The sequence below is a fragment of the Cucurbita maxima genome, unplaced genomic scaffold (assembly GCF_002738345.1).
Source record: "Cucurbita maxima cultivar Rimu unplaced genomic scaffold, Cmax_1.0 Cma_Scf00026, whole genome shotgun sequence".
NCBI classification, from domain to species: domain Eukaryota; kingdom Viridiplantae; phylum Streptophyta; class Magnoliopsida; order Cucurbitales; family Cucurbitaceae; genus Cucurbita; species Cucurbita maxima.
Window position 1 is genome coordinate 1,100,993 of NW_019272042.1, and position 13,127 is coordinate 1,114,119.

The 13,127-nt window shown below is 37.2% G+C and overlaps 3 protein-coding genes and 3 long non-coding RNA genes across 6 annotated transcripts in view; 3 read left to right on the forward strand and 3 right to left on the reverse strand.

The window, feature by feature from the left end:
- LOC111499408 overlaps nucleotides 1-2,808 on the forward strand; it is a 17,640-nt gene extending 14,832 nt beyond the window's left edge. Inside the window, exon 3 of the long non-coding RNA XR_002720936.1 lies at nucleotides 2,794-2,808. This is a non-coding gene — a long non-coding RNA (uncharacterized LOC111499408). The remainder of the gene's footprint in view (nucleotides 1-2,793) is intronic.
- Nucleotides 1,882-2,492, reverse strand: LOC111499406. Its single transcript, XR_002720934.1, has 2 exons — nucleotides 2,351-2,492; nucleotides 1,882-2,276 (listed from the first exon to the last, which is right to left on the reverse strand). It is a non-coding gene; the product is annotated as an uncharacterized LOC111499406 (long non-coding RNA).
- Nucleotides 2,809-3,006: 198 nt separating the features above from the next.
- On the reverse strand, nucleotides 3,007-5,121 carry LOC111499405. The gene is made up of 3 exons (XR_002720933.1): nucleotides 4,837-5,121; nucleotides 4,487-4,563; nucleotides 3,007-3,164 (listed from the first exon to the last, which is right to left on the reverse strand). It is a non-coding gene; the product is annotated as an uncharacterized LOC111499405 (long non-coding RNA).
- The window catches only part of LOC111499385 (40S ribosomal protein S3a-like), a 14,912-nt gene continuing 5,109 nt past the window's right edge, over nucleotides 3,325-13,127 (forward strand). The window contains exons 1-2 of the mRNA XM_023150978.1: nucleotides 3,325-3,330; nucleotides 9,223-9,225. The gene's annotated coding sequence lies outside the window, so the exon portion shown is untranslated. The remainder of the gene's footprint in view (nucleotides 3,331-9,222; nucleotides 9,226-13,127) is intronic.
- Nucleotides 7,457-9,421, forward strand: LOC111499373 (protein IQ-DOMAIN 14-like). The gene is made up of 4 exons (XM_023150956.1): nucleotides 7,457-7,994; nucleotides 8,180-8,386; nucleotides 8,466-9,095; nucleotides 9,212-9,421. Exons 1-4 carry the CDS (start codon nucleotides 7,551-7,553, stop codon nucleotides 9,233-9,235), a joined length of 1,305 nt encoding a protein of 434 aa, XP_023006724.1. The 5' UTR covers nucleotides 7,457-7,550; the 3' UTR covers nucleotides 9,236-9,421.
- Nucleotides 9,860-13,127, reverse strand: part of LOC111499381 (stress-induced-phosphoprotein 1-like) — a 4,855-nt gene continuing 1,587 nt past the window's right edge. The window contains exons 2-8 of the mRNA XM_023150972.1: nucleotides 12,789-12,882; nucleotides 12,650-12,700; nucleotides 12,394-12,567; nucleotides 11,842-12,021; nucleotides 11,346-11,465; nucleotides 10,366-10,499; nucleotides 9,860-10,190 (exon numbers count right to left, since the gene is read on the reverse strand). Of these exons, the coding sequence (XP_023006740.1) occupies nucleotides 10,115-10,190; nucleotides 10,366-10,499; nucleotides 11,346-11,465; nucleotides 11,842-12,021; nucleotides 12,394-12,567; nucleotides 12,650-12,700; nucleotides 12,789-12,882 (829 nt within the window). The 3' untranslated portion in view covers nucleotides 9,860-10,114. The remainder of the gene's footprint in view (nucleotides 10,191-10,365; nucleotides 10,500-11,345; nucleotides 11,466-11,841; nucleotides 12,022-12,393; nucleotides 12,568-12,649; nucleotides 12,701-12,788; nucleotides 12,883-13,127) is intronic.

Consider the following 13,127-nt stretch of genomic DNA (forward strand, 5'->3'; position numbering starts at 1 on the left):
AAAAAAAAAAAAAAAAAAAAAAAAAAAATTAACATATATATATATATATATATATATTCTTTTAATGGGATATTTTGTAAATTTTTGTTGTTATATTAAAAATGTTTTAATTTTTTCTTTGTTTACATTATTCACAAAAATATATATATTTAAGGAATCTATATTGTAGATAGAGATAAGATTATGTTGTGTTCTTCTTCCATTTTAATTTATTGGACAATGACATAAAAATACATTCCACCATCCATCTCGGCTCCACGTCTTATTCTAAAGAAAATTTATTTCATGTCACGTCCCGAACTAATTTTAGTTTCTCAATTAAAAATATTCTTTATTATGTGCTAAAAAGAAAAAATAAACGAGGGATAAAAACATCTTCGTATTTTTGTGAATTTTAAGAAAAATTAAAGTAAATATTAAATTTAAAATTTTAAAATATATAATATTTGAAATTTAAAGATTAAATAAAAATTATGTTTCTTGATGATAATAAGAATATTGTTGGTGTTACAAAAAGTAGAAGCAAATATATTCGTTTTGGTTGAAAATTGAAAAGAATTTAGGCGTAACAGACAATATTAAAGTGGTGGGAAAATTGAGAGAGTAGGAATGTATTGGATCTCATTTTCATCATTATTAATACAAACACTAAATAATGCAATATGCAACGTGGATCGGGTGCCCTCAACATTCTCTTGTGATATGGTCATGTTACCTGTTCCTCGCTTATTGAGAGTGAAGACTATTCTTACATACCAACATGAGTTTCGAATGAATATCGATATTTCCCTGTGACATGGTCACATTACCTACTCCTCGCTTCTTAACATGAATCATTCCACATATCTCTCATTTATTCGAAAATAGAGAGGGGAGTGGATGATAATGGATATTAAGAGAAGCAAATGGATGTCCAATTCCACATATCTCTTCTTATTTATTCAACTTGGATTTCAATGGAATCTTTGAGTATCTCCATTTACTCTCCTCTTCTATGTATGTTGGTCAACAAGCATGCTCATATTATTATTCATTACATGACCATTCATTATTTCACACGTGTACATTCATTAATTTCACGTCTTGTCTACAAAGATTAACACAGGTCATTCACGTGTTCTCTAATGAAAACTCTCCAAAGGTCACTCGGTATAGGATTGCTTCAAATAAAGCATATTTAACTTTGGAGTTCCCATGATTAAGCTATAAAATACGAAGGTAAATTTTGTTGGTATAGATAATAACTTTTGATTCTTTTAAGTATTTTTTAGTCATTTTATTCTCAAAATTGCTTGGTATTATTATGTAAGATCTCATATCAATTAGAAGGGAGAACGAAACATTTCTATAGAGTGTGGAAACTTTTTCCTAATAGATATGTTTTACAACCGTGAGGTTGATGGTGATGCGTAACGGGTCAAAGCAGACAATATTTACTAGTGGTAGAATTGAGCTGTTACAAATGGTATCAAAACTAGACACTGGTGGTATGCTAGCGAGGACGGTGGCCACCAAGAAAGTGAATTGTGAGATCCCACATCAGTTAGAGAGAGAAACAAAATATTTTCTTATAAAGGTGTGGAACCTCTACTAATAAATGAGTTTTAAAATCGTGAGGTTAATGATGATCCGTAACGGGTCAAAACGAATAATATCTACTAGCAGTGGACTTGAACTGTTATAATTGGAACACTGACCTCTTTGGTTTAGGGTTTAGAGCAGCAGGAAGCACAAGCATGTCATTATTTCAAAGGTGAAAAACATATAGCTTCAAGTTCCAATGTGTACGGTCTATTTGTGTAGGGACGCTCCATCACCATTTACTATATAAACTAATCTTTAATATACTTTAATTAAAACCATTTACTTTAATTAAAACGCTAATCCGAAATGGCTGAATATATATAATAGAGAAAGGGAAGAGCACGACGAAGTGTCGGAGGGAGTGGGGCGGTACACGGCGGCGCCGTACATCAAGGGGGACAATCTGATCTGATCTGATCTGATAATAATATGAGGATAGATGCATACAATAATGAGATGAGACAGGTTGTGGGAGATGAAGTGATTGAGAACTCTTAAGTGCCTGCGGCTGCCGCCGCTGCTTCGTTTTCGACGTCGGATTTGATTCGAAGACTTCGTGATGGCCTTCTTCATTTCCAATCAATCAAGCTCTCTCAGTGCATTTTAATGGCTTCTCTCCGTGTCGCCCTCTTTCTCGTCTCTTTGATTTGATTCTCACCAAACCAATTTATCTCAAAAGTCATTTGCATTTGCTATCAAACTCATACTGATAAATTCACAGAGAACACAAAATGGCAAACTTATTCTATAGAAATGGAGGCCATACACATAATCAAACTACAGTCCATTGGCACCGCCACCACGTACGTCGGTCTATTTGTTCAGCAGCAGCAGCAGCGTAGCTACAAACGTTGTCATCGAGCTACTTTGTTGAGAGCGAACCTCGATGAGAAATAATCTGCTAGCAGCTGTAGATCAAAGTAGTTTGAATGAATGTCCATGTAATTCTAGCTTTACAGAAGAGTGAAGCATTGATTATAAGAGGTGGAAACCTTTTCCTACTAGATGCGTTTTAAAACCTTAACGGGTTTTGGGGTTGTTATAAATGATATTAGAGCCCAAACACTGGTCGGTGTGCTTGCAAGGACACTGGGCCCCCAAGAAGAGTAGATTGTGAGATCCCACATCAGTTAGAGAAGAAAACGAAACATTGCTTATAAAGGTGTGGAAACCTCTTCCTACTAGACGCATTTTAAAACAGCTCGAAAGGGAAAGCCCAAAGAGAAAAATATTGATTAGCGATGGACTTAGACGGTTTAGAGTTACACGTTAGCAAAAGTTTTGTTTCTAGTTATGTTCATGACAAGGTTAAATCGACTGCGTAGTGGAATCGACTGCGTAGTGGAGAAAACAGAAGATTCAACCAGGTAAAAAGTTAGGAGTTGAAATGACTAGCCATTATTGTTATTTGTAGCAGAAGGGTCCTTGGAATCCATACTCATTGAGCCTTCAAATTGAGTATCAAACACAACTCAGAATAAGCATGGAAAGGCAGTGTTAGCCCTTCAAACAACCACATTTGTATGCCAACCACGACGTCTTGTTGCACGAACCGCCTTCACAGTCGACCCATCGACAAGCTATACAGCAACAAGAAAGACATCAAGTAAATAAGCTTTCATATTCACCAAAAACATAGGATTGGTCATTACAAACGAATATCGATTCATTAGTTCTTAGTTTGGTCTGTACGCCCAATGGAGGGGTCGAAAAGTACCGGGCAAGTTAGATTACGTGGCATCAACGGTAAAAATCTAATGCCTATCAGCATTGTTCAAAGCAGTGAGATGTTCAATTCTAGTACCATCAGATATATGATCATAATAATCAAGATCAAGACCCATAGAACCTTGAATATGATGAATATGTACTCATCCAAATAAGTTAAATCCAACAGGGCCTTTATCATCTGCACATGGAGTTTCGAAGACATCTTTGTTCTTAGCTGCAACCTTAGCTATAAGCATTGTTGATGTGTTTCATATCTTCGGCCAACTTTACCATTAAATTTATGTGTCGCCTTTAACCAAAATCTTGTCAGACCATCACGTAATACCAATTTTGAAATGGGTAGTCTAACATTAGAATTCATAAAAATTTAGTACTTTTTTCTTTCACATGAATATGAATCTGAAATCACAGTGTCACGGTCATGTTTGTCCAAGGTGTGTTGCCTATGGCCACATGCTCGTTGAATGCCAAAATTCTAGCTTCCTATCATGAAGTATAATTTCCTTCTTGTCTTTTCTAAGTGAATGACGTTTCGTCATAATCATATCTACACTTGGTAGACATGAAATACCCTAAAATGTACTACAGGGAAATGCGACAGTCATCAACTCCTTCCACCTAGATTTTGTATGACCGTTAAGCAAAATCACGTCTAAGCCTACCCGACCTGAATTGCCTCAAAATGTAATATAGGGGGATGCTACTAGGTGTCAAATTCTCCCTACCCAGAAAGTTATATGTTATTTAAGCCATGGTATTATATTTTGCTGGTAGTCATGTAACATTGTTTTCAATTTTTCACTCAATTTTGCTTTTCAAACTCTTTTTCAAAATCTCTCTGCCCGTTTTCTCAAAATGGGGCCAAAGACCTGAGCATACATTGCCCGACCATAGGTGACACAATCCTAAGTTGGCTTGACTCACTCAGTCCATAGAGTGAGTGCCGCACAATCGCGAAAATGCAATTGTGACGGCCTAAATCTACATCTTACCAGCCACCTCTGCAGTAACTTTTGGCAAATACATTCATCAAACAAAAACAAGTCCCATTTGGCAGAATCAAACAGCTATGGATTGCAGCAAGCAGATGAAATAGCAACTATGGCTAAAAACCCAGCTATTTTTCACAGAAAAGCTTCGTAGGAGATATAGAAAGAGAAAGGAATCTTACATTTGGGTCTAATGCAGGGGAGAAACTTGGAAAAGTCACCATCATCATGATCAGAAAGAGCCTGCTTCCACCCAGAACTGCTATCACATTCAAACAAGAAACTCCCATTACTAGAATCTTTACAGGTTTCTCATCCATAGTTCACTTCCTTGCAGACATTTTCAGCCATTATCAATTCAATCAAAACAAGAACAAACACTCTGTCCTTTCCAATCAAGTTCTCAAAAAAAGTTACCAATCCATTTCAGAAAAAGCCACAGAATAAAAAGGTGTACAAGAAAAGAAATGAAAAATCTTAAGTAACCCTAGAAAGAACAGCCATGAAAATACCAGAAAGGGGAAAAACTAACCGGAAATGGGTGAGAGAAGAGGAACAATGGGCCATCGAAATCATTAGCCATCGCAGATTGAGGAAGAACAGCGCTGGAAGGCATAACCCTCCAACGATCACAAAACAGAGATATGGCCATGTGGAGTTTTGTGATCGGACTTCAACATGGCTTTATGGTTGGCGGGCCTAGCAAATTGCATCTCCATTTCTGTATTAGTGAATCAAGAAACTTTGAAGAAGGAAGACGAAGCCTCTTGATTCTTCTTAAATGGGCCTTTCTCTCAATCTAGCTACCTAACCTTCTCATTTTTTAGGGCAACAAGTTTTAATTTTTGGAGATCCATTTTAATCTACATCTTTCATATGACTAAGTGAGATCTCATATATGTTCGAGACAGGAACAAAATATTAGTTAAATGTGAAAACATTTCTCTAGTAGACATGTTTTAAAATTACGAGACTCATACGTAATGGACTAAAGCAAACAATATCTACTTTCAATAAACTTGAGCTATTATAAATGATAGGTGACGTACTAGTAAGAATGTTGGCCCCTTAAGAGGAGTGGTCTGTGAATCAATTAGAATGAGAAACAAAACATTCTTTATAAGAATGGGGAAACTTCTAGTAAATCTGTGAGACTAACAACCATACTTTATAATGGGCTAATACGGACAATATCTTAGAAAAATCATTTATTCAAAATTTTGTTATTTATTTTAAAAATTACCTTTCAAATAATTAAAAATAATTAATTAGAGTTGGGTGGAGAATAAATATTGGAAAAAATAATTATGAAATTAATTAAAAATAAAATAATATAGATATTTTTTAAAAATCACCCAGTAAATTTAAGTTGATTCGGATTAACTCAATCTAGTTTTTAACTCAATCTAACTTAAACCGTACCGATTAAATTGAGCTGATGATCGAATTTTAATAGCTCTATTGAGAGACCGACACACACGTGGGTTGAATATTAATTACATGAAATTGAGAATAATGAAGAAAAGAAGAATTTGGAATGAGAGAGAGTTGAGACAAAATGGGGAAAGGAATCAAAGGATATGAAGTTAACATTCTTCAACCGACAAATCTTTCATTCACATGCAAAGAAATGGCGTTATGGCCCCATGAGTGCTGCATTTGAACTAAAATAAGTGAAATTTTTTAATCATCCTAAACCCTATTTTTCCACCCTATAATCAAACTTGATTAGGATGTTAGATCCTATGCTTCTCGTTTAAGCCAAGCCAAGAACACTTGTTTGAGACTCTAATCATTCCACGATCAAGATCGATCACATGCAACCTAAACTATATGGAATTACAAACAAACGTAGCCATTGCCTAGAAGAGAGTACAAACGCTCTTTTTACTACATTTTTAAGTGTAGTTTATTTAGCTTCAAAATGAAATTCTTGGGATAATGAACTATTTATACCGTGGTTGGGCTTAACCTTATTGGGCTAGTGACGATATTTTAAAGTAAGTTTCATGTTTTATAACTATAATCAGTAGGTGAACGTAACCTTAAAAGAAATAAAAAAAAATACTTATGTGGGCAGTTATGTCTAAAGTGAATATTACTACAGCGTTGCGAGATTTTAGTCTCGGGATCCGTTTAAGAGGGTTTGAATATGTGATTAAGGAATTATAAACAAGACTAAAGAGAGGATGGGATTTGGGTGGTTGAGTTGTATAGAGAAATGATTTATAGATTGGAAAGAAGTGAAGAATAAGACAAAGAGAAATGGAGACAAAATCTAATAAAAACATTACAACAAGTGAACAACCCATGTGAGTGAAAATTTAAAAATATACTAAAACTAAAAAAATTAATTTGTCATGGCCATGCCCACCATTTTCTGCCACATCACATTGTTCCATTTTCTACCAAACACTTTGACTCTCTCTCTCTCTCTCTCTCTCTCTAATAGATTATGGTAGACGCCGGTGTGGTAGTGTTCGAGTTTCAATTGCTTGAAGTGCACATGTACGAGTATGAAAATTAAGATTTGAAACGTGTGTGGTAGTGTTCGAGTTATAATTGTCTAAAATGCGCGTGCACAAGCACGAAAATTGAGATTTGGAGAAGGTGTGACAGTGTATGAGTTCCAACTGTTTGAGATGCACGTGCACGAACATGAAAGTTAAGATTTGGAAAGGGTGTGGTAGTGTTCAAGTTCTAACTGTTTGAGATGCAAATGCAGGAACATGAAAATTGAGATTTGGGACAGGTGTAGTAATGTCTGAGTTCCAACGGTTTGAGGTGCACATGCACAAAAATGAAAATCGAGATTCAGAACAGGTGTGATAGTGTTCGAGTTCTAACTTTCATATCAAATTACTATCATACTATTTCAAATCTCAGTTTCTATCCAACGGTATTTATGGAAGATTAAGCAAATGACAGAATTTGAGGATACTTATTGTTTAATCTTTCGGTTTGGACGTACCTTTATCGAGATAGAAATAGTTAGAAAAAGAATGAAATATCTTGATTATGTGAATCCCAATTTCCCAAATTGGATCCAAAAGGACAGCTCTCACATGCTTAATACTCATCTTTTACTCTTTTAACTTAACCCATGTCAACTCATTGCAGAAATGGGAAGTTGAGAAGGCAAAAAGACAATGAAATAGCAATATAAGGAGCTGGTCTTCAGTTCAAGAGAGATCTATAAGTATTTTGGCTTTCTTCTATGATGCTTGAGCTTACCTGAAGGGGGAGATGGGAAAGACAAGCAAATGGCTGAGGAACTTTCTGACAGGGAAGAAGGACAAAGAGAAGGAGCAGAATTCTTCGACTACTTCCGAGTATCCAGCTACCCCGATATCGATCCGACACAATTCTAAGGAAAAAAAACGATGGAGTTTTCGAAGATCTTCTGCTGCAGCGACGGCGGTGTCATCGAGAGATTCATTCCCGTTCCCTCTTGAAATGGTCAGCTCAATAATGCCGGTGGCACAGGCTGCAATGGATGTAGATTATGAGGAGAAAAAGCAAGCCGTGGCCATGTTAGTGGTGAAAGCTGCCGCTGCTGATGCTGCTGTGGCTGCTGCACAGGCTGCTGCTGCTGCTGCAATCCGGCTAACTGAAGTAGCCTATATGAAAGCTACTGCTATTGAGGAGGCTGCTGCCATTAAGATTCAATCAGCCTTCCGGTCTTGTTTGGTAAACTTTCTTTAAGATCCCACATTGGTTGGGGAGGAGAACAAAACACCCTTTATAAAGGTGTGGAAACCTCTCCCTAGCAGATACGTTTTAAAAACCTTCCCCTCGAAAAGGAAAGTCCAAAGAGGTCAATATCTGCTAGCGGTGTTACCATTTTACCAATCTCCTTGGTTTTCATGTTGTAGGCAAGAAAAGCACTCCGGGCATTAAGAGGATTAGTGAAGCTGCAAGCACTGGCTAGGGGTCACCTTGTTAGAAAACAAGCCAAAGCTACTCTCCGGTGTATGCAAGCGTTGATCACGGCCCAGGCTCGAGCTCGTGCCCAGAGGATCAGGATGATCGATGGGATGAAAGGATCAGTTGGTGACGATCATTTTGGTTATGGAAATCATGTAACTATCATTCTTCTGCTAAATCTTTCCCTGCAAAGTTAACTGAAAATAGCTTGAAACATCAGTGTTGTGAATGTAGGTTTCAGAGGAAAACATTAAGATTGTGGAGATGGATCATGGAGAATACAAACCAGGTTCCAAGAACAGGACAAGCTATGTTTCAGACCAACAACATGAGCGTAGGTTTCGGACTGATCATGTCTTTGCCACGCATCACTCGCACCTTGTCTCACAAGTACCATCGGATCTAACCGACATCGACGCACGAGGTTGCAGCAGCCATTTCGAGGACTACTCCATCTGTACCATACAAAGCAGCCCTCAAGATTACTTGGTCAAGTCTAAACCTGACCCCACACCAGAATGTATGCAATCTCTGTCCTTTGAGTATCCAATGTTCCCAAGTTACATGGCCAATACAGAATCTTCAAGAGCCAAAACCCGGTCACAGAGTGCGCCTAAGACGAGGCCTGCATCATTTGAGAGGCAGCCAAGCAGAAGGAAGGCATCAACCGATGGGAAGAATGTCCCAAAGGCCGCCGTGCTGATAAAACGATCGTCTTCTTTTGTGGGTTGTGGCACTCAAGACTTGCAGTTTCCATTGCTGATGAAGCTTGACAAGTCCACAGGCTCACTCCATAATAGTGAATGTGGCTCCACAAGTACAGTGCTCACTAATACCAACTACAGATCTCTCGTTGCTTGTGAAGTAAGTATCCAAATTCCTTTAAATCCAAACTAAGCAAATACAAGTTCACAAAAGCTCATGATTATGATCAACTTCTGATGGGGTTGTCTGATTGTTTTGTGTTCCTATGGCTGCAGGGTCATGGAAGCAGGTACTATTAAAGAGTTCTACAGCAGCTAAATAGTATATGTTCTCCCCATTTTGTAGTTCAAATTACTTCAACTTTGGATTAATGTTTAAAGAAGCGGGAAGCTTGCGATTATCGCGAGCCACCCTATATTTGTAATGGTTCCATGTCTAGAATCCAAGGAAAAGAAATGAAAATATGATAAGAACTCTTCGTGTAACAGTGACCTAGAACAGTATAACGATCCAAAAATTTTAAGTGCTTATGAAAAGTTAAACAAGGGCAAAATAAATAAAGTCGTCGTTGATAACAGTTCTTAATACTTAGAGTAAACAACAGCAATCATGTTTATGTTATTCTTGTTTCGTCGAAGCATACCGAGAGTTTTCCATCGATGAATGAAACCTAATAGCATTTCTTCAATGTTAATCTAGTCTTATCGTCACCAAAGAAAGGGATTCATCTTCATTCTTTTGCTAATCAATAAGAGAACAGCCATTGACAATGACAAACTGCAAATATGTTCTGAAAAACAAGAACATACCATGTTATGGGGAAGGATGATCCATCTTTAGCAATCAGAAAACGGCGATCCTTGCGATGTTACAAACTACAAGACGAAAAGAACTGTCGTAGAACCTGATGGAATCAAGATAGCTTAAGGGACTAAAACACTCAGCAACACTACATAACAAGAAAGCAGTCATACACAAAGAATCCCCATGGTCTGAAAAAACCAAAGCAGGTTCCAGTTTTCAAACTTTCCAAAGTTCATTTCTGTCTGGACAAGGTATGAATGTGAAACACTTGCAAACATTTTGGAAATAGCCTTCTAACCTCAGAGTGAAGGAAGATGTAAGAAGCTTTGTGGGTAATCACGAAAAGTTCGAACCTAATTCTGGCTGTAATGGATCTAAGTGCTAGGCAGCTTTTCTATAAATATGCGCGGCAGTAACTCGTGTGCACCGATATCCAGAACCTCGGGATCCCTGAAAATGAATTTCACAGCTGTAAACATGAGTAACAAAACCTCAAAAATTAACAAAAAGTGACAGACGACAACCACAAAAGTCAAAACACATGAAAACGTCCATGTTAAACAAGGTTATGCAACCCAGAAAGGCAGAACTGAGGATGACGAAACATAGACAGAAAGAAAGAGACCGGCACACTGGTCGTCCCAGTTCATTGGAACTAGGAACAAACCATAGCTTTCTTAAAGAAGGGGTTTCAAGTTGAACGAAGAAACCATCGTGTTGTCCATGCTTCCATTTTCTTGAACCTTGTCCTTTCCAGACCTGCAAACAATATTTATCATTGAGAATTTTTGCATAATTAAACTTTAGAAGTGCCATTAGAAGTATAATTGCTAGGAATACTATTAGGATGGTAAAGGTATCTTATTTTTAGGCAAGGAGTGAGAGAGGATGGAAATAGGCAAGAGTTTAGTGCGTTTGGACTTGAGAGAGTTTGTCAAATTACTAGGGAGCTATTGAGTTCTCTATCTTTTTATCTTTCAATATCATTTCAGTACTTTGGCTTCTATCACTAAATGCTGTTACTTGGGAGTCTTCTGATTCGAACAAGAAATATAGCCTCTACCAAGGAGGTAAAAAAGAAGTGTGAGATCCCACATCGATTGGAGAGGGGAACGAAACATTTCTTATAAAGGTGTGGAAACCTCTCCCTAGCAAACGCGATTGGAGAGGGGAACGAAACATTTCTTATAAAGGTGTGGAAACCTCTCCCTAGCAAACGCGATTGAAAATCATGAGACTGACTGCAATACGTAACGGACTAAAGCGGACAATATCTATTAGCGGTGGGCTTGGGCTGTTACAAGACTGATGTGTAAGTACACATACAAGATATGTATTGATAGCATAGGAAACTGATAGATTATCAATGAACCATCATGACAAGAAAAGGAAAATACATAAAAGAATTCATCGAAAGTCTACTTGTTCAAGTAATCTCCGACAAAATAAATGGTAGAATTGTTATTTGTTAAAATGCTCATTATGTGGTCTAACCTAGTAAACTAAGTGATCTTTCATAATATACTTTATCATCAAAATGTAAAAATAGAGTTTTATGGATATACCATATCATAGCAATATAGAAACAAAGACATTCAACATCACCTGTGGGTAAGATATCAAGCTTTTAGGAGTTACTAAGCATGCTGCTCGAGAGACTGAATCCTCGGCGTATTTCCGTAAAAATTGAAAGCAATTAGTATGCGTGTGGGGTGATTCAAATGCCTGCATAGCACAAAAGACAGAAGTTGTGGGATCTCACATCGGTTGGGGAGGAGAACAAAACATTCTTTATAAGGGTGTGAAAACCTCTCCCTAGCAGACGCGTTTTAAAAATCTTGAGGGGAATCCCGAAAGGAAAAGTCCAAAGAAGACAATATCTGCTAGCGGTGGGCTTGGGGGTAGTTGGTATAGAATGGTTAAAGTATTTCTTCTAGCAACCAAATATACAATTTAGACTCAATATTAGAGTTTCGAGAATAACAGGCTCCATAAGAGAAACCCTTTCATTAACTTAATCTAATCGATGTAAGAAACGGAACAAAAAGCAATACGTGCGACTATATATGGAATGAAGAAGCATATAGTGGACGGCTAACACCTTATCAATGTTTACGATTGGAGCATATTTTTCAGTATCTGTCTTTTCCTTATCAAGTAGATAGAACACTTCAGCATCCACATTAGAAGTTTCATGCCATGATCTCACTGCAGCCTCCATAGTCTCAACAAGAAAAGAAAATACGTCTTTCCAGCATTCTTCAGAGCCATATTTTTCAGACTGCAAAGAGAAAGAGACGGCAATTCTAATGAACACTTCAGGATGGGAAAAAAAAAAAACAAAAAACTAGTTTCAGCGGCCAGTGAGCAACCTGGAAAGAAAAGGAAAATCACTAATTCGTGAGCAAATTCACCCCTGGAAACGTAGAAAATAGATATTTGCATTAACAAACAGATATTTTGTGAGATCCCACCTCGGTTGGGGAGGAGAACAAAACACTCTTTATAAGGGTGTGAAAACCTCTTTCTAGCATACACGTTTTAAAGCCTTGAGGGAAAATGAAAGCCCAAAGAGGACAATATCTGCTAGCGGTGGGCTTGGGCCGTTACAGTACATGTGAAAATGAGCATCAGTTGAACGAATGCAGCTCACCAGTTCAGATTTCAGTTTATCCAAGTGCTTTGTCATATCTATATTTGATCTCTTTTTCTCCACTTCTTGAGCCCTCTTTTTATCTTTCACCAGTTGTGAAATCCTTTTAATCTTTCTTGAGACTTCTGCACTTTGTGGATTGTATTGCAAGGCCACTTGAAATGCAGACAAGGCCTACAATAAGAAAATTTTAACTATCAGAAGAATTCATATATCCGTTGCTAAGGAAGAAGCAGGAAGGAAGAAATCGACATACATCATCATATTTTTCCATTGCTTCCAATACGCATCCCTTTCTGAAATATCCCTGTGGTGTGGCACATCAATATGGCGAAGTTAAATGAAAGGACTGAAAAGTATCTAGCTCAAACAATACAGGGAATGGAATTTGTTACCTTTTCCCACTGTGGGCTCAATGTAATCGTCATCTCAGCATCCGCAAGTGCTTTGTTAAGCTTAACTAGATGCAGAAATGCAGCAGCACGGTTGCTGGAAAACCAAAAATACATCAGCACAATTACGCTTCTTACGAACATTTTGTGTAGAAGAAATGCGGTTTCGAAACTATTTATTATCTTTGTTGCAGTAATTTGTATTACTCTCCTTTCTTGTTATTCATCAGAGAAGTACACAGGCTTATTTATAAAAAAAAAACTATCTAATCCTTTGCAAATAGGAAACAATGCAGACAAAAAAAAAAAAAAAAAAAAAAAAAAAAAAAAAAAAAAAAGGGG

Bases quoted from the DNA above. Each gene is read 5' to 3' on its own strand.
- LOC111499373 (XM_023150956.1), top strand. From the start codon at position 7,551: ATGGGAAAGACAAGCAAATGGCTGAGGAACTTTCTGACAGGGAAGAAG. The intron at 7,995-8,179 runs GTAAACTTTCTT...TTCATGTTGTAG, and splicing joins CAGCCTTCCGGTCTTGTTTG to GCAAGAAAAGCACTCCGGGC. The intron at 9,096-9,211 runs GTAAGTATCCAA...CTATGGCTGCAG, and splicing joins GATCTCTCGTTGCTTGTGAA to GGTCATGGAAGCAGGTACTA.